Source organism: Mustela nigripes, chromosome 12 (genome assembly GCF_022355385.1).
Source record: "Mustela nigripes isolate SB6536 chromosome 12, MUSNIG.SB6536, whole genome shotgun sequence".
Lineage (NCBI taxonomy): Eukaryota > Metazoa > Chordata > Mammalia > Carnivora > Mustelidae > Mustela > Mustela nigripes.
Window position 1 is genome coordinate 101,167,028 of NC_081568.1, and position 26,256 is coordinate 101,193,283.

The 26,256-nt window shown below is 42.6% G+C and overlaps 1 protein-coding gene across 1 annotated transcript in view; it reads left to right on the forward strand.

The window, feature by feature from the left end:
- The window catches only part of SV2C (synaptic vesicle glycoprotein 2C), a 156,783-nt gene that overhangs the window by 54,066 nt on the left and 76,461 nt on the right, over nucleotides 1-26,256 (forward strand). Inside the window, exon 3 of the mRNA XM_059418097.1 lies at nucleotides 10,466-10,617. Coding sequence (XP_059274080.1) covers nucleotides 10,466-10,617 — 152 coding nt within the window. The remainder of the gene's footprint in view (nucleotides 1-10,465; nucleotides 10,618-26,256) is intronic.

A 26,256-nucleotide genomic window follows, 5' to 3' on the forward strand; every position in this document is an offset into this window, starting at 1 on the left:
GCACTGTCTCCATGAGAGAGGGCTTTTCTCAGCAGCTCTAGAGTTTCATTTGGACATGCTGTCTCTGAACCTCTGGGGCGTCTCAGCCAAGGCTCTGCTTTCTCCAGAGATCTTGTTTTTTCTACTTAGTTAAGAGCTCCCTCTATCCACATCTGATCTGGGTTTTAAATTAAGTAAAACTGAATGGCCAAGGAAATAAGGCTTCAGAATGCTGGAGTTCTTCTGGAACGGGCACCTGGCCTCAGACACATCAATGCTCCATGTGTTTCCCAGGAGTGTTGCTCTTGCCGTCTTTTCTGCTTCAGAGGTTCTTCTCCCAGAGCCCTTGGCACTCAGGGCCCCGGGGAGGCCCATTCTAAGACCAGCCCTCCCTGCAAATACTTGCTTTTCATGCGTTTATTTCTCTCTTCCTCCCATTGTAAATTCCAAAATGCTGAGGTTTATTTGCTCAAGGCAGGGCAGGTTTGGTTACTTAAAGGACACTGGTCCTGCCAGGGGTGGACCTATATGGCTTTGGCTAGTTGATTGTGGTGTTGCTGCCAGAGTGAAATAGATGGGAAGTTTGCTGAAGTCTTACTTGATCTGTATAAACAGAAGAATTCTAGGTCAAGTGAATGAAAGTTTAACTTGAATCATAAAAAGTCATGAGGCTCATGAGAGTCATGACCCATCAGTGAATTCCGAGACTCGACTGCAGTCTGCAGACCCAGAACTCCTCAAATGAAGGGGAGGCTGGGTCTCTTGAGGGAGAAGCCCCAGACACCACTGAAACTATATACCTTAGTCTTTCACTCAGCCTTTCCCAAGGGACTTACAACCTTTTACTAGGGTAGCAATCCTGAGGGGGGAAGGAGATAATCAGACTTTAGGGGGCTCACCTGTTCTGAACTGACACTAATTCCAGGAGACCCAAAATGTCACTGAGGTCCACCAGTCGGTGTAGGGGCTCATGGAGGTGGGGTGATCATGAAATTGTAGCTCAGGCCCATCTCAGAGTGGGTCCAGTGGGTCCCTGAATCCATCCTCTGATTATTTCCCGGTTACTGAATGCGTACTGGAGTAGACATTGTTACAGATAGAATCTCCATGTTGGTACAGCTCCTGTCTACCAGTTCCACGTGCTGGGAGTTTCAGAGGAGGAAGAGAATTTCTGGGTCACAGACACAGCCTTCGTTTTGCAGATTAAGGTGCAGTGATGGAATCAGGAAGACACAGCAAGGACTTAAGTCACAACTAAGTCCTTTTGAACTAGCAAATTTGTACTTAACCGCATTATGAATCCAAGATCAAAATGCCTTTGTGCTGATTTTATTGCAAATGCCACAGGTTTCCAGCTGTTTTGTCTTATTTCATGGCTGAAGCATCAGGAGCAGCACTGTGTTAAATTTCTGTTACTGCATCTAAGGGATACTGAAAGGAGTGCTTCATTTAGCCTGAGGTCTACCTGAGTTTATGGTTTCATTGCCTCTAAATGTGCTTTCCTCTTAATTTCCCACACCAAGTCATGAGTATATTTTGTTAGAAACATAAATATGTCCAGCTGCCGTATTCTGTGGGACTTTAAATATTTATTCAGTATGACGAATGATTTTCCAGCTGGGGACAACAGCGTGAGTGAGGACTAAGGCATCACCCATTATTCATCTGTCTCTCGCTTTCCTAAGTGAATCTCACACCAGGGAACAGACACTTCCCCTCTCCTCTTTTGTTACAGAAAATTAGAAAGATGGGAAATAGAGTTGACACCATTGATTCATTTTCATTTGCCCCAGAATTAAATTATTTGTTTCCAGTCACTGTTAATTATGGGAATGGTAATGCTTCAGATGCTGGGCAATGTCAGAGTTGGGAGCTTCTCACCAAGGGCCTGGCATGGCTAAGCGTAAAGGTCAGGGGAAAAATATGACAGCAGCAGAAATTAAAATGAAATTTCTATGTATCTGTATATCATCATGAACAAAGAGTCATTTCTCCCTCCACAAATGGAGCCTCACAAATGCATACTTCATAGCTTTATGCTATATCCCTCCATTAATCATATTATAACCAGATTGCCTTGGCTTTGTAGAAATGATTTTCAACTAATTGGAATCTTCAGTGTTTTATATTTAGCATGTTTAGGCCCACAACATTTTTAATAAATAGGCATGCAAAAATCATACACTCTTTTTTTTTAAGTAGGCTCCAGGCCCAGTGTGGAATCCCACGCGGGGCTTGAACTCAAAACTCCGAGATGAAGACCTAAGCTGAGATCATGAGTCATATGCTTAAACCGCCTGAGCTACCCAAGCGCCCCTATTGTGCTTTTAAAAATAGAGGCACAGGTAGATTAAGTGGCTTCCAAATGTTCAATAGATCCTCCACTCTTCTGAGGTTTAGTCTAGTTCTGAACTCTGAGGGTCTCCCTTCAAAGTAGTCTTTCTCTTAGGATATGTTTTACCTCCTTATCATATTTGAAAAATGCAAACTCATTTCAAAATTTTCAAAATGTGTTTTATCAAACACCTATATATGCTTGCCCTATGAGAGATACCAAGCACTTTATGATACTGACTCCTCTAAACCTCAGAGTTTAGAGGAGGAAATTAAGGCACAGAGAGGTTAAGTAATGGTCCATGGTCACACAGTAAGTATTGTGGTCATACACAGGCAGCCTGGTGCCAGGACCCGTGCTCAGACCACCAGACTGTGCTGACTCAGATTCAACGAGAAGTATCTCTGATTTCATAGGACATATATGATAGGCACTAAATTGTCACGGCGGCGCGACAAATCAACCAGAAATGTGAGGGTAAGAGGATGAAGAAAAGAACTCAAGAAGTAGAGAGATGGGCGCAGGAGGAACACTGAGGAGGATGTCCAACAGTGCTGATTTTATTCCACATTTTACAAGCATTTTTAAGGCAGATCACAATAGAAGAATAATACATCAGTATTTAGTCAAATAACCGCAAGTTCCTATAACAAGTTTACATTAACTACAAATAAATCTCGTGATGCCAGGTAATCACGGCTAATGCCATTAGCTACTATTGATACAAGAAATTACAATCAACCAGGGAGTGGGTTATGGGAAGTACAGGAACAACAAGGACCAACTAAGAATTTAAGACCCTGACCACATTGTTCCTTTCTGTAGGGAGAGCGTGTGGGAAGTTATGTAGGCGAGCACACATAGCACAGACCCTTTCTCAGTGTTACTCAACTTTCCTGTCCTTAACCCCTTATCAAGGCGTCTGGACTTTAGAGGAGACACAAGTCAGGGCCTGGTTTGATCCACAACTCCAACTGTGCTGTGGTCTCCAACACTAAATAAGCATTTTGGATGGATCAATTCAGGAAGGTTTCTGACCCAGAGAATTAGGATTGAGAGCTCTCCCAGTATGAAAGATGAGAAAAAACTACATTACCTTTAATCTTTTTAAAATGGTCACAAACCCAGATGGTAAATAGGAGGTCGTTGTTTCCTTAGGTCTATGTTGTTCAACAGGCAGCGTGTAGCTACGGAGCACTTGAAATGTAGCCAGATTGACATGAGCTATAAATGCAAAATACCTAGCACTGGTTTCAAATACTTAGCATGTATGAAAGAGTGCAAAATACCTCATTAATAATTTATATATTGATTCTGTGTTAAAATGACAATATTTGAATATATTGAGTTAAACGAATATATATTAAAATTAACTTCACTTGTGGTTTTGGGGGTGTTTTTTGCTTTGTTTTAATATCTTTTCTAGAAAATTTAAAGTTATACATGTGGCTCACATGGTACTTCTATTAGAAAACACTGTCTTAGACAATGCGTTTTATGAGAATTTCCAACAAAGAACTTGACCTTTTGGGCACACATTATTTCCCACTATGCCCTTTGGCAAAGGTGCTATTGGTCCCAAGAGAGAAGTAACAGAGCGAAATATCTTCCAGACTTACAATACGTAATTTGTGGGAAAATGAACCATATGTACTCTTTAGAGTCTTTTCTTGAGAAAAGACTGTGAGCTCCTTGAGGGCAGGAACTTGGGTGCATGCATCTCCAGCAACTGGGCTGTACCTCACCCAAAGTTTGCCTAGAGTGGGTGGAGGTGAGGGTTGAAATGGATGGTAGGTGGGTGAGAGGTTGAGTGGAGGAATGGATGAGTGGACACATAGAGTGTCTACAGGTTTTTGTCATCATTTCTTACAGATCATCACTATCTTTATTCATAATGACACCATGTAGGTGCTATGGGAATGGATTTTTCCAGCTCTCTCAAGAGCTCGATTAATTTTTTTAAAGACAGCATTAGAATCCTGATCTATGACTGGACCTGTTCCCCGTGGCATACTGTGCTGCTGTGGATACTATAGGTCTGTCAGCTTAGGGCGCCAACCTGATTGCAAGCAAGGGCTAGGGAAGTTGTATTAAAGCTGTTTTCTTAGAAACACACCTTTTACCCACACTGTATATTTACATCTCAATATTTTTAAAATAATCGAGTTTCTACCAATTGTTCTATCCATAGTTCATACAATATTGGGAAATAACAACTGCCCCTATCAAAGAATATGGTTTTTTAATCTGTGGCTTTGGACAGTGGGAAACTAAAACTACCCACACGACACATCCTTTAGCACTGCCACTGGGTCTGGGAGATTTCCATTCTTGATTTGGTGATTGGTTCGGGTACCAGTAAGTGTTCTCCTGTTTCTGTCTTGAGTACTCATCATGAACAGGTGATACCTTCTAATCAATACCACAATCTCATTTTCTGTGAAAACCAGCCCGTTCAGAGACAGATCTGTGTTCTTCTCTCTAAGCCTCTGTGATAGTCTATTTACTTTCGTGAAAAGGAAGTCACTGAAAAGTTCTTCTTTGGGGCTAGTGCTTTAATTGTTTATTTCTGGGTCCAATTTAAAACATAGTGAATTGGTTCTGAATTGCTATGCAATTTGCCTGGCATTTCAGTGTCGTTGATTTTCCTTTTTTGTTGATTCTGAGTGAGGATTAAAAGGCTATTTTCATGCAACTTTTTTGTAATTGTGATTCCCAGTATAGACTACAGCATTCAGTGTTCTTTTTATAAACCCATAATACCCATCTTAATAAAAGCTGTCAGAATCAGCTCTTGGTAGACTTTGCCCTCTGCGTATTATCAGTATAGAACACGTGACTTTACAATGCATATTCAACTTCCTCCTTAATTCTGTCCTCGCATAATGCCCCATTTCCCAAAGGAAATGGGAGATGGAAGATTGAGGTGAGAGACTGACAGTCACATGGTGAGATAAGTTAGAATGAAAGTATTCTTTGTTACATGCCTACTACAGCAGAACAGAATCACACAGGAGAACCCCTCCTCGGAACAAGAAGTCATCTGACATTCCACACTTTCTCCTCTAAACTGTCATGTTTCAAGCTATTTTAAGTCCAGCTACCCTTTTTTTTTTTTTTTAAGATTTTATTTATTTATTTGACAGAGAGAGAGATCAGAGTAGGCAGAGAGGCAGGGAGAGAGAGGGAGAAGCAGGCTCTCTGCTGAGCAGAGAGCCCGATGCAGAGCTCGTATCTAGGACCCTGAGACCACGACCTAAGCCGAAGGCAGAGGCTTAACTCACTGAACCACTCGGGCACCCCCTAGCGACTCTTTTTATCCACAGCCTCCCTCTTTCATAGCAGAACCCTGAGCCCTTTCCTATCTTTGCCTCAATAGCCAGAGTAAGTCAGTAACTATGATTTGGTACAGGGACAAACATGGTCCACCAGAGTTCCATCTGAACCCAAGTAATAGGAGGTGTGGCTGTGAAATTTGCAATCTCCGTGAAGTTCGTGCAGACAGAAATATTTGGCATTCTCTTTCATCCTACTATGCTAAAGGGACTTCAACTTATGAGTCTCACATTCCCAACAGAGTATTTGTGTTTGTAAAGCTGACACACCCTTTGCCTTACACCATATCCCACTTGTGAATTTGCCTTAGATTATTGAGGGAAATAAATATGTTTCATGATACTCTCCAGACACCTAGGATTGAGTCATACGTAGGTGGTTTGTGTGTGCACATATGTGTGCATATGTGTGTAGAATGGGTTTGGAGAATGGTCCCAATTTATTCTAGAATGTGTTTTAATACATTTTTAAGCTTCTTTATATTTCTATAATTAAAGTTGCAAAAACGTAACCTTAATCTTACTTGAGAATAACTCCAACTCTGAAATTTCAACGATCAGTGTTCTGTTTCAGTTGTATCAGTTTAATTATTTTGAATCTGGCTAATCTTCCACCTCTATAGAGTGTGGATTTCAATTATTATTCCCCCTATGCCTCTTTTTACCAAAGATAATTAAGATTTAACCCTCTTTGACAGTTATTAAAATAGACTTAATATCTGATCCTGAAAAAGTTCTTTGTAAACCACCCTCATCTGGTGGCTTCATTATGTAAACATTCCATCAAAAATGAACTTGAGAAAATTTCAACAGTAGCTAACGGATCATTAAATAGTGAACCATAAAAAGATCTCTATGCTAACTGGATTTAGAGATATATTACATATCAGGTAATGTAAAAGATAACCATTTCATGCCTTATGTTATGAATTTTTAGTATAAAACAAAGTACATTTTCCATATTAAATCCCTGTTACAAAAGTTTCTCTACCTTGGTACTATTAATATTTTGGGATGGATTATTCTTTGTTGTGAGGAGCTGTCTTCTGTATTTTAGGATTTTTAGCAGCATCACTGGGTTCTTCTTACTATTTGACAGTAGCACCTCCTGAGTTGGAGAGCTAAAAATGTATCCAGACATTGTCAAATATCTGTTGGGAGAGGGGAGAACATATGCAACTGTATTTAAGAACCACTGATATGTGGGACTTCAAGAACAGCCACATATTTGTTATTTCTTCATGTATTCTCAGAAATTTTATCTTGATACAATAAAACAGACCAGGAAATGTATAGCTCTTGCACAAAATACTGAAATGTTGATGTAGAATAATAACAAAAACATTTTTTTTTACTCATAAAAATGGGGGGGCAGCTTTTTCCTATCTTCAGTACTTAAAGGAACAAAACCATATCGTGAAAACGTATGCTTCATCTCTTATCTAAATTTTTATTATTGTTGATAGCATTCTGGAAGGTATCAAAGATTTTAGGAGTCCGTGGAGTGCCCAAGAGGATTGCACATTCTTATGCCCAGGGGTTCTAAGTAGCTCTTTTCACCAAGGTATCTGGTCATGAGGTGACTGTGCAACTCAGACGTAGCGTGATTTCAAGAACTCTTTTGCTACCGGGAACTCTTTTGCTACTGGGACCTCCATTCTAGCACCCATAACTTCTTTTATGATTACATTGTCCCGGAACATCAGATGTATGTTTCCATTCGTGGGAGGTGTTTAGGTCCTCAGAGCAAGTTACTCTAGTCTGTTTGGAGTGGCACCTCCATCAGCAGAGAAATACAACTCTCTTGAGACGCACCGAGTGCGTGTCTAGTAGGCCAGGTAATGGAGATTCAAAGATGAATGGGATATAGTCCTCACCCTCAAGGGGCCTTCAGTCTAGTGTGAACAATGTTTATGATCTCTGCCAATGTATAAAACACTAGTAAGACTTAACATGACATCAGGCTGTAATGTTTTTTTCTGCAGTAACATGAGGAGTAACATGAGGAGCAATGTTTTCCCTAAAATGGGTGATCAGCCTACAGTGAGAGATATGAATGCCTATGTTGTTTCGTAGGGCTCTGAATCTGAAGAATTTTGCAAAGGATTTGAAGAGACCCCTCACTCATTCTTTGGACTCATTTATGTATTGGTATTAGAGTTCTTTGTGATCTGCTTTGCAAACATATTGTGGGACATTGGTGCAAAAATAACCACCTTGAAAAAGAGGCATTGACTCAGAACCAGCTGGATTGCCTATATGCCCCTAAAAGCTGGTATTCTTTTACACAACAATAGTTTGTGTAAAGCCAGCAAGCAAGGCTATGATCTTCCACTTGCCACTTTAGCCGTCCCAGAGTACATTTCTCTCATTTCCGAGTGGCCTGGCATATCTTACATGCAACTGTGCCTTCATGAAATGGGAGTGATAGCTCTTATGTATGGAATGTCCAGAATCCTGATGAAACATTAATTAGGACGTGGAAAGTCAGTAAAAACTGGACTCTTTTTATGCATCAAGAAGTGAAGGCATAGATATGGGACCTGGGGCTTTATGGTGCAGAGAAACAGATTCTTCACGTCAAATGAAAAAAGCAGTAGCATTAAATGATTTATGACACAGCTGTTTTATTTCCTATTAAAATTGTGGGTTGTAATGAAACCATTTAAATCTGTTCAGGGCTTTGTGGAATTTTAAAATTCAGTTAGTTGTCCATGGTTTCTGGTCCTTGAGAAGTTGGGCAGAGAACTGTGTGTGGGATAGAGCCAGCTCTGACTGCCTGCCACATGCATTTGTTTCTTGTGTGTGGAGGGGTCCACTTGATGACCTTCGAATGCTTGTCTCCCCCTAGTGTAATGGCACCAAATGGCCACGTGCTGCATCTGAGGTCATGTGGGGTCCAGCAATTTTAGGTAGAACTGCCACATTCATAGCCCAGGCAAACAGATAGAGATGCTTTTGGCTAGTGTTTTTTTCAAGTCTTTGAACAGCAATTCCCATGAACAAACACATTGCAATCCAATATACATTTTTATACATATTTATGTGTTCATGGAAAAAAATTTATAGTAGACACGTATATGCATATACATGTGTACTTTCGACATTATAAATATTTTTGTAATGAAAACAAAAGTTTCATGAAATGATATTTATCCTCATTACTTTAGTTGTGCTTAACTCTTTTCATTTCTAGTTCAATTTTTTAAAAAATTCTGTTTATAGCTACTAAGTTAATTTCATAGCCCACAGATTGAAAAGCGTTGGCCTAAGTTGATATGCCCATGTCTCGAAGTAGATAACTATCATGTCACTTTAGGCAGGGGCAAATGAATGAAATGGTGCTATATTTTGACCTACCATTTGATGCACAATGACATGATGGATCCTGCAATTGGATTGGGGCATCCAGTTGGCTACAGATAAGGCCTTTCTCTAAATTTCATTTGCTAAGGTCACTGCCAATACTTCTTTATCATATTAAAGACTTTGAGGAAATCAGTTATTGCTAACTGCATAAATATATGTTTTACTTCTTGACATAAAATGTCAATAGCAATTTACCTTACAGAAATCTAAGCATAAAGGAATCGGCACATATTTTTAAAAATGTATTGCTAGTGTTTTCTCTGCAACTTGCTCTTGTATATTGTTGTACATCTTCCCCCCAAATTTAAGAATTCATATACTGTTTGGGATGATGTTGAGTAATGTTTTCTCCTACGTCCCTACTTCTGAGGCTATGTTTTTTAAAACTTGGGGGTCAAAACCTGTTTGAAATGCAGATGAGATCTAGGGCCCATCTGCCTAGAAGGAACAAAATATTTATTCTATAGACCCTCATTGGAGAAGCCTTAACCTGAATGGAAGTCACTATTCATGTCAAGATGTCTTATAGTTACACTACCAGAAGGAAGCATTGTACCCCATTCTATTGGTATGGAAATCAGCAGTGCCTTATTTGATTCAACCAGTGTGCATATACATGTACTCGGGCAGCAGTGAGATCTACTGGGTCGAAACCAGAGTGGTCCAAGAAGCAACCTGGTTGGGCCTGTGTCCCTCAGCACAACAGGCTGACCGGGCTGCAGGACCAACTGCCACAGAGTAGCTACAAGTAAGCCCAATGGCAGACAGCCTCCCAGAAGTGTTTGAAGCTCTTTCTTTCTTTCTTTTAAAGATTTCATTTATTTATTTGACAGACAGAGATCACAAGTAGGCAGAGAAGCAGGCAGAGAGAGAGGGGGAAGCAGGCTCCCCCCTGAGCAGAGAGCCCGACCTGGGGCTCGATCCCAGGACCCTGGGATCCGATCCCAGGACCCTGGGATCATGACCTGTGCCGAAGGCAGAGGCTTTAACCTACTGAGCCACCCAGGTACCCCTTGAACCTCTTTCTAAAGTTACCATGTCTTTGACTAGGACATATCCTAGTACCTCTTTTTAAAAATGAATTCATTAAAATATTCATGAGATTAGATCCAATACTGTAATTTTTGCAAATATGTAGAACATTCAGTCAACCTGAGCAGAAACCTCTCTGATCCTTAAACAAGGGTAAGCGTTATAAACCCCATGACTAGGGCACCACTGCCACCTTTTGGTGACATCCCTTAATTACAGGTTCTGGAGGGATAAAAAACCTATATTTAACAGAGATTATAATATTAAAGTTATAAAATGATAAAAAATATACATCCCTGGATATGCTGGGGTGAAGAGAGAGTGTGTGTTGCTAAAGCTTGCTTTGGTTCTGCCCTTTGCATCTCCCACAGCTGTCCTTGCTCTGATCTCACATAGTCTTTGTCGCTCTTGGCAGGATTGGAGGGGCCATTCCCACGGTGTTCTCCTACTTCGCGGAAGTGCTGGCCCGAGAGAAGCGGGGGGAGCATCTGAGCTGGCTGTGCATGTTCTGGATGATTGGCGGCATCTACGCCTCTGCCATGGCCTGGGCCATCATCCCGCATTACGGTAAGAGGCTGGCCTGGCATGAACAAGGCATCACCTTCTTTGACTTCGGCCTCCCTTCTGTCCCTTTCTTGTCTTGTCATTGCTGGTTTGAGAACAACACTGTCATGATCAAGTTTTTGCCTTTTGTTTATCTAGGATTTTCTCCCTTGTATAGAGATCTGTAGAAGGTAAGACCATGCCAAGGGTTCTGTAGGAATATTGCTGCATTTTGCTGTTCTTCAAGGGATCACTTTCATTGGCTTTCTATGTGCTATCAACTCTAGGCTCCCCACCAAAATGGACAACAGGGGAGACATAGGTCATAATTGGCATAGAAGGCAGAATGACTTACCATTGTTTTGGGGACTATCATACACATCAGACACATACATGTGCCTTTATTCATCCCTTCTGGGTCTAGTTCAAAGCTCAACCCCATGTCAGTCCACCTCTGCTGGCAGCTGAGAACTGGGATGAGAGCAGGAAGCATCCTGTCTTGTCATGGAACATCTATTTGTAGAACTTAAGAGATGACTCAACTGTCCTTGCTGGCTAGACCCTTCCTGAGTTTCTTCTAAGCTGTTCCTACCACCTCTGAACACTTTTAAGTTCTCCTGTTTCTGGGCAGTCAGCACTGTCCTGCTTAGAAGCCAGAAACTGCCAGGTGCTTCACCCACAAACAGTGAAATGCAGGGAGAGGTTCATCAGGAATCAAATCCAATAAACAAGACAGAGGGGAGTGGAGGTTTTCTGGTTGTGTGTATCTGTGTGAAAGAGAAAGAGAGCAAACATGTTGAAGTTTGCAAATTATGAATACTATGTAAATTAAAACCACATGTGGACTTTAAAAACTTACTCTTTGTTCAACCTAAAATCTAATTGATCATTGGGTGAAAAAGTAGATTTCAAAAATTTGCTTTTGGATCATTTTCTTTTTTTTCCTTTTATTTTAGAACAGAGCAATTTTGGCTATAAAGCCTAGGTTTGTTAGGGAACAACCCTGAGTGAATTTGATCCACTGTTAAAATCAAAGACAAGGGGTCCCTGGGTGGCTCAGTGGGTTAAGCCTCTGCCTTCACTCAGGTCATGATCTCAGGGTCCTGGGATCAAGCCCCACGTCGGGCTCTCTGCTCAGCGGGGAGCCTGCTTCCCCCTTCTCTCTATGCCTGTCTCTCTGCCTATCTATGATCTCTGTCTGTCAAATAAATAAATAAAATATTTAAAAAAAATCAAAGACAAGATGTAAACTTTAGTATTTGAACTCATTGTAATTGAGCTTTATCCTATTGAGTTACAAAATTTATGCATGTCACACTCTTTTAATAAACCTATAAAGTTACATGCAAATCAATGTTGTATATAACAATAACAAGGAAGGCATAAGGAATTGGTTACTTGGCCTAAAGAGAACTTTTCCTTGCCAGACACTTAAGTTGAGTGTGGCGTGCGAAGCGCAAATGGTGGGTTTTCCTTTTTTGGACTCTGGTCTGTTCAGGGCCAGAGTTACCCTCCCAGAGGTACTAACTCACACCTGCCATAAGGCTTGTCGTCTCCCACCATGCAAGGAATTACAGGTGATTCTTCTTCTCTGTCTGGGCCCCGAAGACCTCAGCCACCCTCAGAACTAGCTCCCAACTCACTTACCTGGTTGTTTGGAATGGAAAACCCACTTAGCTGCCATGGAAAGAATTGCTTTAGTACGCCTGGATGGCTCAGTCAGTTAAGCATCTGCCTTGAGCTCAGGTCATGATCTTAGGGGTCTTGGGATCCAGTCGCAAGTTAGGCTCCCAGCCCAGTGGGGACACTGTTTCTCCCTCTCCCTCTGTCCATCCCCACTCCCCCTCTTTCTTTCTCTGACACAAATAAATAAAACCTTAAAAAAAAGAAAGAAGAAGAAGAAGAATTGCTTCTTAGGAGCTCTGCATGAAGAGACAAAAAGGAGATGCAGAGCCCGGGCAGAGTCCAGCTTTCCTCAGCATTGCTCCTGGAGCCGCCCTAGTCCATAAGCAACCTCTGTATGAATGAAAATTCGTTGCCTCATCCAAGCGGACGCAGGGGCAGCCCCACTGGCCAGCTCTGCCAGATGCTCACACAGCAAGTCAGTGCTGACCGCTTCACGTGGCGGCTGGATTCCTTTGGAGGCCAGCCTCTTTCTAACCCCAGATGGCGGCACAGCTCTTTGGCTCCTGGATGTTTGCTGTCCCTTCTTCCTGGTCCCCTTCCCATCCTGTAGAATTTCTCCAGCTGGTCTTCCCAAACTTGGAACTCAGATTGGCTTTTGCAGTCTGCACTTTTCCACAGGCCTGGGCGTTGATTGGTTTTGTTTGTTTGTTTGTTTGTTTGTTTTTATTGTTTGTTTGTTTGTTTTTCCTCATTGGGTATTTAGTTCTTCAGACTCCTGCTTTTCACACATCCCTACCCTTGAGCCATGGTGGGCTCCAGATTTTGCCTCTGGACTCACCAACCATCAGCTAGTGGCTGACCCACAAAAAATGAGAGTAATTTTACCTTTATTTTTCTCAAGCATACATAAGATATTCTTTTTTATAGCAAAATGGTCTGCCTAGTCCATACATAATTGGAAAGAGCTGAAGCTGTGAATCAGAAACAATTTCTAAAAAGTTTACCAAAAAAACCCCAATGACAATGTAACAAAATTAAGTGTATCTGAGGCTGGCATTAATTCTATGTTAAAGGAACCTTGAGAAATAATGACCTGGTTAAGAAATCAGTAACAGAATATTGAAACTTTACATGAAGGCTTTCCTGGCCAGAAATGTGGCCAAAGCAACAATTATTGCAAATAAGCCTGTCTGTATAGTTTTATCAACAGGGGAGATTTTTAAATATCCTTGCTGAGTTCATTGCTATGCTCTTGCAACTTGAGAGCTCTAATTATCTCAAAAGAAAAGAACTTAGTTTTAAAAATCCTGTGTTGAGGCTTCTGGGGGTTGATGATGTTCTCTATATTGGTGTGGGGGAGGGTGTTTCAGGAGTATTCATTTATAAAAATGCATTCAGCTAGGTACTTAAGATTTACATATGTCACCATATGGGAGTTACACTTTTTTTATAAATATTTTTTCATAAAATTTACCACTTCTGTTACCCCCTGAAAATACCCACGCTTGGGTCCTACTCTGGATCAATTGAATCTAATTATCTGGGTTAGGGATTCTGCATGGATGGGGTTTTTTTTTTTTTTTAAGATTTATTTATTTATTTGACAGACGATCACAAGTAGGCAGAGAGGCAGGCAGAGAGAGAGGAGGAAGCAGGCTCCCCGCTGAGCAGAGAGCCTGATATGGGGCTTGATCCCAGTACCCTGGGATCATGACCTGAGCCAAAAGCAGAGGATTTAACCCACTGAGCCACCCAGGGGCCCCTGCATGGATGGTTTTTAAAGCCATTTAAAGCTGGTTCTCTGCAGCCAGGTTTGAGAATCTTCAGCTTCCTACCTCTGCCAGGGGGTGATCTGGGAAGCCCCTGAGGGCTTCACCATGTATGCACAGGGAGGGGGGCTACAGATGGGCACTAAGAGAAGAGTGAGCCTGACTGGCATGGTTGACTTGTTCAGTGGGCGTTTAAGTTTCCATATTGTTGTTTTCATCCAGGCTAAAGGACTTTCCCCACTCATGTGGCTGAGAATCACTTACAAAGTGGCTTTGACATCTTGGTCTGTCTTCTTAATGCTACATCTTTTGACTTTACGTAAAATGGATAAGAGCTGTTAAGTCCATCCACTTTCCCTACAGTCTCAGAGGAAGTGAAAAGATTTCTCTTTTGCCTCTGAAATTCTGCCTAGTATAAATGGTGTCACAGCTTATAGAAAAAGGAGAGTACATGGGTCCTGGGCCTCCATCCTCTTTCATTCAGGAGACCCCTGGGCACCAGCACCTGGACAGCAGATGGAGTTTTCACCCAGCAGGGGAGGAACCTGGGAGTATCATAGAACGACTCAGAGCCAGGTTCTGGCCCATCTTACATCAGTAACGGGATTTGTGCTCGAGGGAAAGGATCAAAAACTGGCACCCACCCACTTAGGAGAAGAATCAATGAAAGAAGATGGGATTGGGAGGGAGACAAACCACAAGTGACTCTTAATCTCACAAAACAAACTGAGGGTTGCTGGGGGGAGGGGGTTTGGGAGAAGGGGGTGGGATTATGGACATTGGGGAGGGTATGTGCTTTGGTGAGTGCTGTGAAGTGTGTAAACCTGGTGATTCACAGACCTGTACCCCTGGGGATAAAAATATATTTTTATAAAAAATAAAATATAAAAAAAAAAAAAAACTGGCACCCACACCATAAGCAATTCAAATGATAAGTGATGCAGATAAGAAGGTGTCTGTGGTGTTCTCTTTCTGCGTTTTGTGGCTGTCAGTGCACAGAGCCCTCAGCCTTCAAGAGGCTTGAATTCTGACTCCCAGACAACTTCTTATGCAAAGAGACCAAGAGCGGTCACTCAGAATGGGCAAGGAAATCTGGAAGGATTCTTCAGAGGTTAGACAAGGCCAGGAAGGGGGGTTGGACAGCTGCAAGGGCTCCTGAGTTCACATGTGGGCTGTGGCCAGGGTCTGCTGACCGACAGAAGGAGCCCCCCAGCTGGCCGAGGCTGGTCTCTGGACCAGCCCCGGATCATGATGGTGCTTTACCTTCACACTGCTGCTGGTGGGGATGAAGATTTCCCTGCAGACGGTCTCCAACATCTGAAGGTTCCCAACAGAAGATTACATCGCCCACTCTGACACAGCCTTAGGGGGCAGAGTGTTTGAATGTCATCACCTTTCCTGCCGGCCCCCTCCCCTGTGACCCACTCCTTCCAGCAGCTGGGATCCCTGTGAGAGAAGAGATAGCACAGGGATGATGCTTTTCCTTCACCCTTCCTCCCCTGAGTAATCAGGACAAACACGGCATTAATGGAAGCCCCTGGGCCTCAAGGGAAAAGGGAACAGGTTGCTGACTCACAGCACTTTCCCTCTTCCGCTGAGAGCTGAGAGCTTGCACGTTGGCCCGGGCTTTGGAGTTGCCCTGGGATTACAGCACTGTCTGCTCCATTAAACCCTCCCACGTCATTTTCTCTTTGAAATTCGTTGTGCACATCAGATGAGGTTTGTCCCCTGCTGAGGGGCACCACTGTGCAAAGCAAGGACATTCAATTAGCTAAGTGGGAATGTTCTCCGTTCAGCACAAAATGCCTCAGCTCTTAAAGCCCAGAGTGCATGGGGCTGCCCGCCGCACTTTAGCCACCCCACAGCCTCCATCACCCTCTGCCCTTCACCGCAGACCTCCCAGGGCCAAGCTGAGGGCACCCTGAAGGCCAGGCCCATCCCAGCACCACCAGCTTCCCCACCAGCCGCATCTTGAGGTCTGGACTTAAAACCTCACATATTCCTGACCAAGATGTGCCTGCTTCCTTTAGTTCTGTGATATGGGAAGCTAATACATTTCTAACTCCCTCATGATAAAACGGTGTGAAAGGAGCACAGTCTAGTCATAGTCTAATGACTGTCTGGCTGAAGAAGGAAACAGACGAGGGTATCACGTTTTGTTCATGATTGGAAAAGCACTGTGGCCAAGGGAAGGGATGGGGGGGTGAGTGCTGATCTCGAATCCCTGCCACACTGCTTCTGGGTATGACCTTTGTCAAGCTTTTCAGTCTCCCATCCCGTTTTCTGCATCATGCTGGGGGTTAAGCATGACAATCATGTTAACACCCAGTGCATAGTTAGTGCTCAAAAACTGGTAAATCTTGCTGCTGTCAGGTTTACCTACACGGGCTCCCAGACTCCATCAGCGCAGTCCAGCACGAGCTCTGAGCTACAGGAAAAGACGGAGAAGGAGCTGAGAAATGCCAAACAATAAACCTCACCTCGCAGGTGAGGAGATCAGAGGAGTCAGAAGAAAGGAAAAATCAGGAAAAAATTTAAGATAATGAGAGAGATTCAAGGAAAAAAATAATACCGTAAAACCTGGATTACCTGGAACCCAATGAATCCATATCTTCCATTCAATTATTGGTTGGATGAATTAATATTTGAAGGACACAAACTATACAAAGACCCACCTTCAAGGCACTCTCGCCAGGTAGAAGGAGCAAGATGTCCTAGCCTGCCAGCAGAGATGCTGCCCAGCCCACCAGGTTACAGGGACCTTGGCAGAGTCATTGCTGTCTTGGAGGGAAGGTGTCCTATGCTCTGGACCTGGTAGGAGGTAGAGTGGTTCCTGGCATGGGATTAGATCTAAGGCATGCCTGGTTCCAAGCCGACTCTGCCATTCTCTAGTTTTGTCACCTCTAGGACCGTTCTTGGGCTGTCTCGTCCTCTGTCTCCTTGTCTAGAAAGCAAGCATACTACCGCATAGTGCTGCTGTGTTCAAGCACTGTGTACGGAAAGTGTTTACACCATGCCTGACACGCATGGCCACTAAGTGCGGTCTTTTATTTCCACAGATGGAGCTAATGTTGAGGTAAGGGTATGAAGAAGGAACTGGAAGAGTGAAGAAACCATACTCCCCTTTTGCTGACCATATTCTCTCAGTTGTGTGCTTATCATTTGAACGTTGTGGTGGTGGATAAGAAGGGGGAAGATGCGAGAACAGAGCTTGTAAGACATGCCAAGTATTCTGCACCCACTCCAGGTGACAGGTGACAGCTGTGTCCCACTTTCCCACCCAGCCAGGTGCCCTCAGCCTTGCCACCCACCTTTGCCGTCCCTCATTGAATGTCATGGCACTGAAGATTTTATGCTTAAGTATCTGAGTAAGACATTGCAAGGGGAATCCCCTTGGTACATCAGTGTACACCAGTGCTATTTCTTAATTTGTCCATTTTAGGATGCATCTAATCTTTGATTTCAACAAAATGACTCTTGGGCTCAGATTTCCTTCACTCTATGACTTAGTTTTCCCCAAATGTTAAGAGGATACATCAGCCCCCAAAATAATAACGACAAAGTCCTTCTTTAAGAGCTTAAGAAATGGATATGAGGCATTCTCATAGTCAAGTGTATGGCTATGTTTTTAGTGAGTGTGTGTCATTGTTCAGGTGTTCTGGAAGCCTCCTTTCTTAAAGTCACAAGCTCTCCCACCCCCACCCCCAGACCTCCCGCTGCTCTCCTCATGGGAAGTGCATCACCTGGGAAAACATGTGTCTGCTTGGGTACAGGTAATCCCCCACCTGCCACCCACCCCACCCCCTGCCAGTCCTGCACAGTTCTGGGAAGTGCTTTTCAACATCCTTACTCTGACCACCGAGGCATAGAGGAGTCACTCTTCTATTGTGCATTAAGCCAATTATCATGGTGCTCAAGTCCTCCCACTGCCATCCACGCACCTCAGAAACAGAGGGGCGGCAGTCATTTGTTGAGAGCCTTCTGTGTCCCAGACATTGTGCCAAGCACATTGATCTTAAACTCACAGTCTGAAAACAGAGATAGGGGCTTTAAAAATATGACAGTTTTCCCATTCACATGTGGGCGGGCAAGGCTGCAGGTGCATATGCTGCTGGCGGTGCTGGGTGACCCCGCACAGCTGGGCTGCTCGTCCATCCCTTGGCCTGCACACCTCTTCTCAGAATAGTGCTTTTAAAGGCAGAAAATAAAAAAATAGGATTCTAAATGAGACCAGTTGTTAGCAAAATGAATTGGTGTATGAAATAACTACAGCTGGATCAGACGTAATAGCTATCTTTATTTTTAAGTAGATATGGACATAGAAGCTAGAAGTCAACAAATCTTTTCTCTTGGCTCCTAAGAAACCACTGGTCTTTGAGTTCTCCCAGAATCCCACATTCCATTCTTTACCATCTCTTAGTTAAGATTAGGATTGACTAAGGGGAGAAAAAAAATTAAGATTGATGGATATAAGAGAAAAAAAAAAATCAACAGAGGCAGGAACAAGATATAAGCTTATTATATTAAAAGAAGCCTGGATGGGGGCTGTCTAGTACTGGGATGGTAGTTCCACCCAATTCCTTTTAACTCAAAATTCCTTTTATCCACCATTCTTAGTGCATTTCATCCGGTAGGTCCACATTCTAGGCAGGACAAAGCAGGAGGGATCTATAAAGATACACCTGGGCTGCCATTAAGAATCTCCATGGAAATCTCACACAAATCTACTTAAATCTCATTAGCCAGAACTTTAGCTAGCGTACCTAGCTACAAGGGAGTTTTGGAAATGTAATCTTCTATAACCAAACAATAAAGAGAACACAAATCAGACAGAGTGGATATTGAGAGACAACTAGCCACCTCTGCTTGACCATTTCATTCTTCTTCTAGAAAGTCTTTTAAAAATGTCCATATGGTTCTTGATTTAAATTTTAATGTGGCCTTTCTGTATTGGGCAGTTTTTAGATGCACATAATGGAAAGTAAGTCAAGCTAACTTAACCAGAACAGGAATTTATCAGGAGGCTATTGAGTAGCTCATAGAATGGCCAGGAAAGCTAGAGAACCAATCTTCGAAAATGGCAGGAACCAAGGGAATCCTTCCTTAGATGGCTGGCATGGCTTGTGAACAAATTCAAAATGTCAACACCCAGACTCAAAAAACCCCCAGATACAGCCTAAGAGAAATTAGCTCAAAATACACAGCTTCAGTTTCCACTGCACCAAGGAGTTTTGATAGTGGTTTAATTGTTCTTCAAAGATGGTGGAGTTTTCTGTGCAAGATTCAATCATGAGGGGTGGCACCTGCTGTTAGAAAGGCATGATTACCAACATGTGACATCCTAGTCAAAGTATCTTGAGGCCCTAGTTAGGGTAGAGCACTTCACATGCAATAATATGTGTCAGGGAGGAGAATATGGGTCCATATGAGGGCAGGTGTAGTTTGAGCTAGTGTGGCCTTTACATGTTGGTTACAGAAAATTCGGTACAACACTCTAAAGAGCCCTAGCCAATGCAAATTCTGGACATCATTCCAGCAGACCAGACATCCTTATCCTCAGATTATAGCTGACTAGACCCCTGGGTCCTTCCCAAAGCAAATGTGAATCCCAGCCTAATCACTGGCCTAGATCTTTCATAAATCTTGGAGAACTTGATCTCCAGAAGAGATAAAAGCACCTATATTTACAATAAATAAAACCACAAAAGTTGGCTTCACTTACTATAGATAAAGATGCTTTTTCCAAGAGCTGTTGACATTTAGGTTTGCCTTGGAACAAATAGTATAAACATTTGATAGTATAAAAAATTTATTTAACAAATGAATGGTGATACTGAATGCTGATAAGGATTCAGAGAAACTGCATGTTTCATACATTACTTGTTGCAAAATAGTGCAGCCACTCTGGAAAATAGTTTGGCAGTTTGTCTAAAAAAAATTTAAACACACCTAACATATGACCCACAATTGCACTCCTAGGCATTTACCATCACCCAGAGAAATGAAAATTTACCTACACGAAAACTTGCCCATCATTGTTCTTAACACAGGATGCTATAACTCATCAACAAAAGCAACTTGATAAATAGCTTGAATAGGCCCCGAGGCATTTTGCTGAGTGAAAAAAGCATTCTCAAAAGGACAAATAACAAACTGGAGAAAAAGTTAATGGTTATCGGGGGTTAGAGGGAGTGAGGAGAAGGGGGGCAGGCATGACTACAGCAGGCTAGCCCTTGGGAGATCTTGGAGTTGATGGAAGGGTATCTATCTTGAATATGGAGGTGGCTACATAATTCCACACATGTGTTAAAATGACATAGAACTACACACACACACATGATCCCACTGCCAGTTTCCTGCTTTTAATACTGTACATGGTAATTTCAGAACAAAACGTTTCTAAGCATTGAGGGAAACTGGGTGAAGAGGACCATGGGATCTCTCTCTATTATCTTGCAAGTATCTGTGACTCTAGTTACTTCAAATTAAAAAGGAAAAGGCAAATTAATAATGTGTTTTTGGAAAGGCATTTTTATATCTATCATCATATTTATTACAATTACCTTAGAAACCAGAACAACAGTAAGTGTTACTCCCATTTTTTTTTGAATGGTGAACCTGTTGCATAGAAAGTTCATCATTTCCCAAAGAGACTGAGAAAATGGAAGATTAGAAATTAGAACCAGTTTTCTGATCTTCATTTCTTCAAAATGTCTTCCACACATGTCAGAGCTAAGAAATGTCTCAAAGAGCAGCCCACAGAGTTGTTTGGAGCCAGAAGTTGTTTGACGGTCTCTACAGTGTGCATATACAACCCATGTGACAAACACTGGTCCCCTGTCCTGTCTGGGTAATGCCTGCCATCCCAGCCCCTTGGCAAGCATTGCAAGACTCATGCCTCCATCCTTTGCCATAGGAGAAACCATTTAAACCCAGAATTCAATCATTTAAAAACTACCTTACTGGGCACCTGGGTGGCTCAGTGGGTTAAACTCTCTGCCTTCGGCTCAGGTCATGATCCTGGGCTCCTGGGATTGAGCTCCGCATCGAACTCTTCACTCAGCGGGGATCCTGCTACCCCCTCTCTCTCAGCCTGCCTCTCTGCCTGTGATCTCTGTCTGTCAAATAAATAAATAAAATCTTTAAAAAAAAAAAAAACTACCTTACTGCAAATGTCATAAAAGACAGAAGAGGTTTTTTTCCATCATATGCCTTATAACCCACAACTTCATCAATCTTTATGTGATACTTGTGTGCCTTTGAAAGGCTGCTTTACATCTTCTCTCTCTCCCTCCCCCATAGGATGCGACTTCACTGGCTAGTCTCCTTCCTCCAGGAAGCTGTCTGAATGGCCCACCTGCTTTCCTTGCTTAGGCAGAGAAATTCAGCTCTGCCCAGCTTCTAGCTCAAAACGTACATACCCTACCTGTGCTAGTCTGCTTGGGCTGCCATAACAAAATACCATTGACTGGGTGGCTTAAACAACAGAACTTTATTTTCTCACAGTTCTCAAGGTTAGGAAGTCCAAGATCAAGGTGGTAGTTGATTCGGTTTCTGGTTGGGGGCTGTCTTCCTGGCCGTCCTCTTGCTGTGTCCTCAACGTGGCAGAGAGACAGAGATCTCTCTTTTCTTATGTTTGATCAGGGCCCCACCCTTTAGATCTCAGTTACTTCCTAGAAACCTATACCCAGATATAATCACATTAGGCATTGGGACTTTAATATATGAATTTTGCGGAGACATGGTTCATGTCATAACACCACCTCTTATGGTTTTAGCAAACGGAACCTTCCAGTCATCAGAAGTACATGGGTATTCACCTACCCTTTAAAATCATTGGAAGCTAAGAATTTTTTCTAATGTTTTTCTTGTCAGGCCCAACTGCAAACTTAACTCTGCAACACTGATCTTTTTTCCTCCCTTAAATAAGGTCTTATGATATCCTTATGTTTCAAAAGAACTGCCCATCTCACTTCTCTGAACATTTGTATATTCTGAACAAGACAAAATGCATGTGCGTATGTGTTTCCTTGAAAAGAACTATTCTGAGAATACACTTGCTGGGCTGAATTCATCATTAACCTAATTAGATCCTTTTTCCCAGGCTTACAATTAGCACCATCACCAAGTCTTGATAACTAATTACAGCGCTTCTAAATCAAGCTCCACCTGGAGGGACATGAGAATTGTAAACTTCTAAAGTGTTCCTTGTTTGAGGAGGTGACCATTTCCAAGATTTCTGTCAATAATACTGAACGGACTTAGAGGGCAAGAGATATATTCACAGTACTATGGAGAGGTAGAGAAGGTTTCCTTGACATCTTAGGGTACAAGCTAGAGAACCTGGACATCACTTTTTTTCCAAATGCATAGTGAGGTCCCCAAAATGTGTAATCCCTCCACTAACCCAGATGGTTAAGATGAAAGGTTGTAGAGCTGCCCATCTTTTTTTTTTTTAAACAAGTGCAGTATTCTTTCATTTGTAAGAAGTAAACTCAACTTTAATTTTTACATCAGAGGCATTCGTGCTAAATGACCTGGAAGTTCCTATTCTCTTATGGACTGACTTAGCATCTCTATTTTATATAGCTGTCTCTGTCAAAATTGAGTTTAGATTTACTCTGATTTGCTTTTAGAGTGTCCCAGAGCAATCCCAGTTAAAGATCAAGGGTGTGGCATCTTAGCAAATGTGGCCATTTGGCACAACTGGACCACAGAAAGGATACCAATGTAACTAATTTCATAAGATGCACAATTAATGCCTGGAATGGAAGCTTAGAAAAATAGATGATTAAGCAGGACAGAGTTTGAGGTTGAAAGCATGATGAGGGTAATCTTACTATGCAATGAAGTATTTCCTAAAGGGATCCTTCTCAAGTATAGGAGGTGCTTCTTCTTCAGGAAGTGCCTGATCTTTATGTAACATTGGAACACGCCTCCACTTGAGGACGGATTGGATTATATTGTTCACTCTTCCTCACCCTCATGCCCACCCCTCAGTGAGCCGTTTGGCTGTGCTGCCCATCATACTGTGTAATGTACAAGACAAATGGTGGTCGTGAGGCTTGAAAGGGATACCTGCAAAGAGGTTGGAAAACAGTCTGAGAACTATGTGCTGGGAAACATCAGTGGCCAGGCTCTAAATTTGGCAAAATTAAAGGAGACCAAATATGGCAAAAGAAAATGTGGGTGAAAACAGAGAAGACTGGTTACCATACATGTGAGTCAAATGGACCATCCTGCTAATGAGAGGATGCTCTTGCTGGTTGTGTGATTCAGTCGGAGTGAAGAGACGCACTGTCTCAGCCATTTGTACGTTCCCTCACCCAGTCTTCTCAACAACTGGAAGGATGTCTTAATGAGGGGACTGGCAAGGGTCAGGAAACTCTCTAAAGGTCATGGAACCCATTTATTTTTTCCTAAGCCTAAACTATCCCACGAAGAAGTGGCTCCTAGAAGTGAATCCTCATTACTGCTAAACTAACAGAGATTGAACCTTCATTGAAATTACATGATGAGATGTAACACCGCGCTTTGGGTGTAGCAAACATTTGGGGGACATCTACCCTGTGACTGGCCCAGTGCTAGAAGCTGCAGAAGGTTTGAGGCTAAGGTGGAAGTCTACAGAAACATCTGATCTTGGGTAACAAACAACAACCTTGAAATCGAGCTTTGCTTCCAGTCTTTCCTGTTGCAGCCTGTTGGCACAAAGCACCCCTTTCTCAAATACTGTGGATTGGGAAGTTCAGCCTTGCCCCGGCCACTTTGAATTCCATGGGTCCTTTAACATACAGATCATGTTACAGTGTAGTTGGAGGGAACACATCAGCCTGAAAGATTAGGGTGGAAGGCTGGGGAAACCGTAGGTAAGAAGGGAAGATGAGTTGTGAAAAGTCAGAGACTCCTGGTTTCATCCGATTCAACAGTTTACCACTGAAGTGACCAATTTAAATATCATAGTGCCCAGGCAGGCAATGTGTATGCATGAAGCAGACAAGAAAGGGAATGGAGGCAAAGAGAGAGTCCATGCCCCCTGTTGAGGGTTGGCAGCTACTCAGCCCTAACAGATTTAAGCCAACCAGTTATTGATGCCTAGTGTGGCCAGATTTACTGGGAGAGAGCAGAATTCTGGACAGTTACGTGAATTCTCTCCAATTTTTAATCTGTCAAATTTTAAATTATTTTTATAGGGCTATAACTTACCTGTGTGGTAGGCAGAATGATGGTCCCCAAAGATGTCCACATCCTAACCCTCTGGACCTATGAATGTAAGAGTTTCCATGGCAAAGGATAATAAAGGTTGCAGAGGGAATTAAGGTTGCTAATCAGACCTTCAAATAGGAAGATGATCCTGCATTTTCTAGTGGGCTCAATCTAATCACAGGGGCTTTGACAGCAGAAGATGGAGTCAGGAAGAAAGACCGAGAAGTAACAGCGTGGGCAGAACTCAGTTTGAGGTTACTTGCTTTAAAGATAGAGGAAGGGGGCCATGAACGAAGGAAAGTGGGAAGTCCCAGGAAGCTGGAAAAGGTAAGGAAACCTATTCTCCTCCAGAGTCTCCATGAGGAAGGCAGACCTGCTGATACTTTGCTTTTAGGGCAGTGAGATCCATTTTGGACTTCTGACCTGCAGGGTTGTTGGATAATACCTTTGTATGGCTTTTAAGCCAGTAGAGTGTACAGAAATTTGTTGCAGAACAATAGGAAATGAATATCACATACAATAAAATCAATCCGTTTTAAGTGATGAGATTTGACAAAGGTTTACAATTGTGTAACTACCACCCCAGTAAGATACAGAACACTCCCATCACCAAAAAGATCCCCTTGTACTCCACGGCAGTCAATTTCCTCGCACCATCCCTGGTCTTTGGTAAGCAATGATATGTTTCTGTCTTTTATAAAATTTCTTATATATGGAATCATACAGCACATAATTTTTGTACTTGGATTCTGTTTGGGCATATGTCTTTGAGATTCTTCTTTGTAGCTGAGGGTTTGGGGGTTCATGTCTTGTGGTTACTGAGTGATATCCCATCATATGGATGGGTCACAGTTTGTTGTTGATCCTTTCCCCAGTTGATGGATCTTTTTGGTTGTTTACAGTTGGGCTATTAGGATTAATTATGTACATTTGAGTACAAGTCATTGTGTGAACGAGGTTTTTATTTCTTCTGGGTAAATATCTGAGGGGTGAATTGCTGACTTGTTTGGTAAGTATATCTTTAACTTGATGAGAAACTGCCACGTTGTTTTCCTAACTGGCTTTATCACAATCACCTCATCTTTTCAAAAAGTTTTCAAAGCTCTGTATGGACCAAACAGAATGTACTTATAGGCCAGGTGCTAAATTTAACACAGGAGGAACCATTTTTAAGCTGAAAGGAGCTAACATGACCTGGAAGAGAGAAGACCAGTCTTCAGCTTTTGCTGAGGGAGAGATGGTGCCTCTCTGGAAACCAGAGTGGGAGGAAGATCTCCTGAGGAGAAAGGCAGGTGGGACTCCTGGTCATTAAGTACCTGTGGGACAGCTGTGCCCTCAAACTAGAGGAAATGGAGCTGTGCTGTGGGGTGGAGTCCCAGTGACCAGAGAGAGCAAGAGCTTAGTTTGGGTCAGAGGTTGGACGTGAGCTAGTGGCCCCAGAAGAGCAGGGCCTCAGCAGTGGCCTGCTGAAGGGTGAAGAACCTAAGGCACCTTCTGAGAAGTAGCAGGAGGCAACATGTCTGACTGCCAGGTGTCCTTATCCTAAATGAGCTTTGCCCTTGGTCGTTTATGAAGATTTTCAGAAGCATCCTCTCATAACCCAGATAAAAGTCAAAGTATGTGACAGCCTGTCCTGCCCAGGAGCTGACGGGGCAGAAGGCACTAGGTAAGCAACCAGCAGGACCAGCTCCTTCCGTGGCCATCTTCTCTCTGCCATGTGTGGTTTGTGCTGCCGGGCCAGCAGTGAAGTCTCTTTCTGCAGTGTAGAGAGGGCAGAGGACTACTAGAAAGGAGAAAGGAAAGAAAGACTGTAGACCAGGGCAATTCCCCCTTTCTGACCCAAATATCATACCCCTGGGCCATGGTGCCTCACACGCTCTATGTGACCAGGCACAGTTCTGCCTTCTTCCACAGCCATAATTTATAGATTCAATTTAAAAAATGCATCTTTCCGAAATACCCTAAGCAATTTCTGGACTCTTTGAAGCCAAAGATCAATTCTTTTTTTTTTTTTTTTAAGATTTTATTTATTTATTTGACAGAGATCACAAGTAGGCAGAGAGGC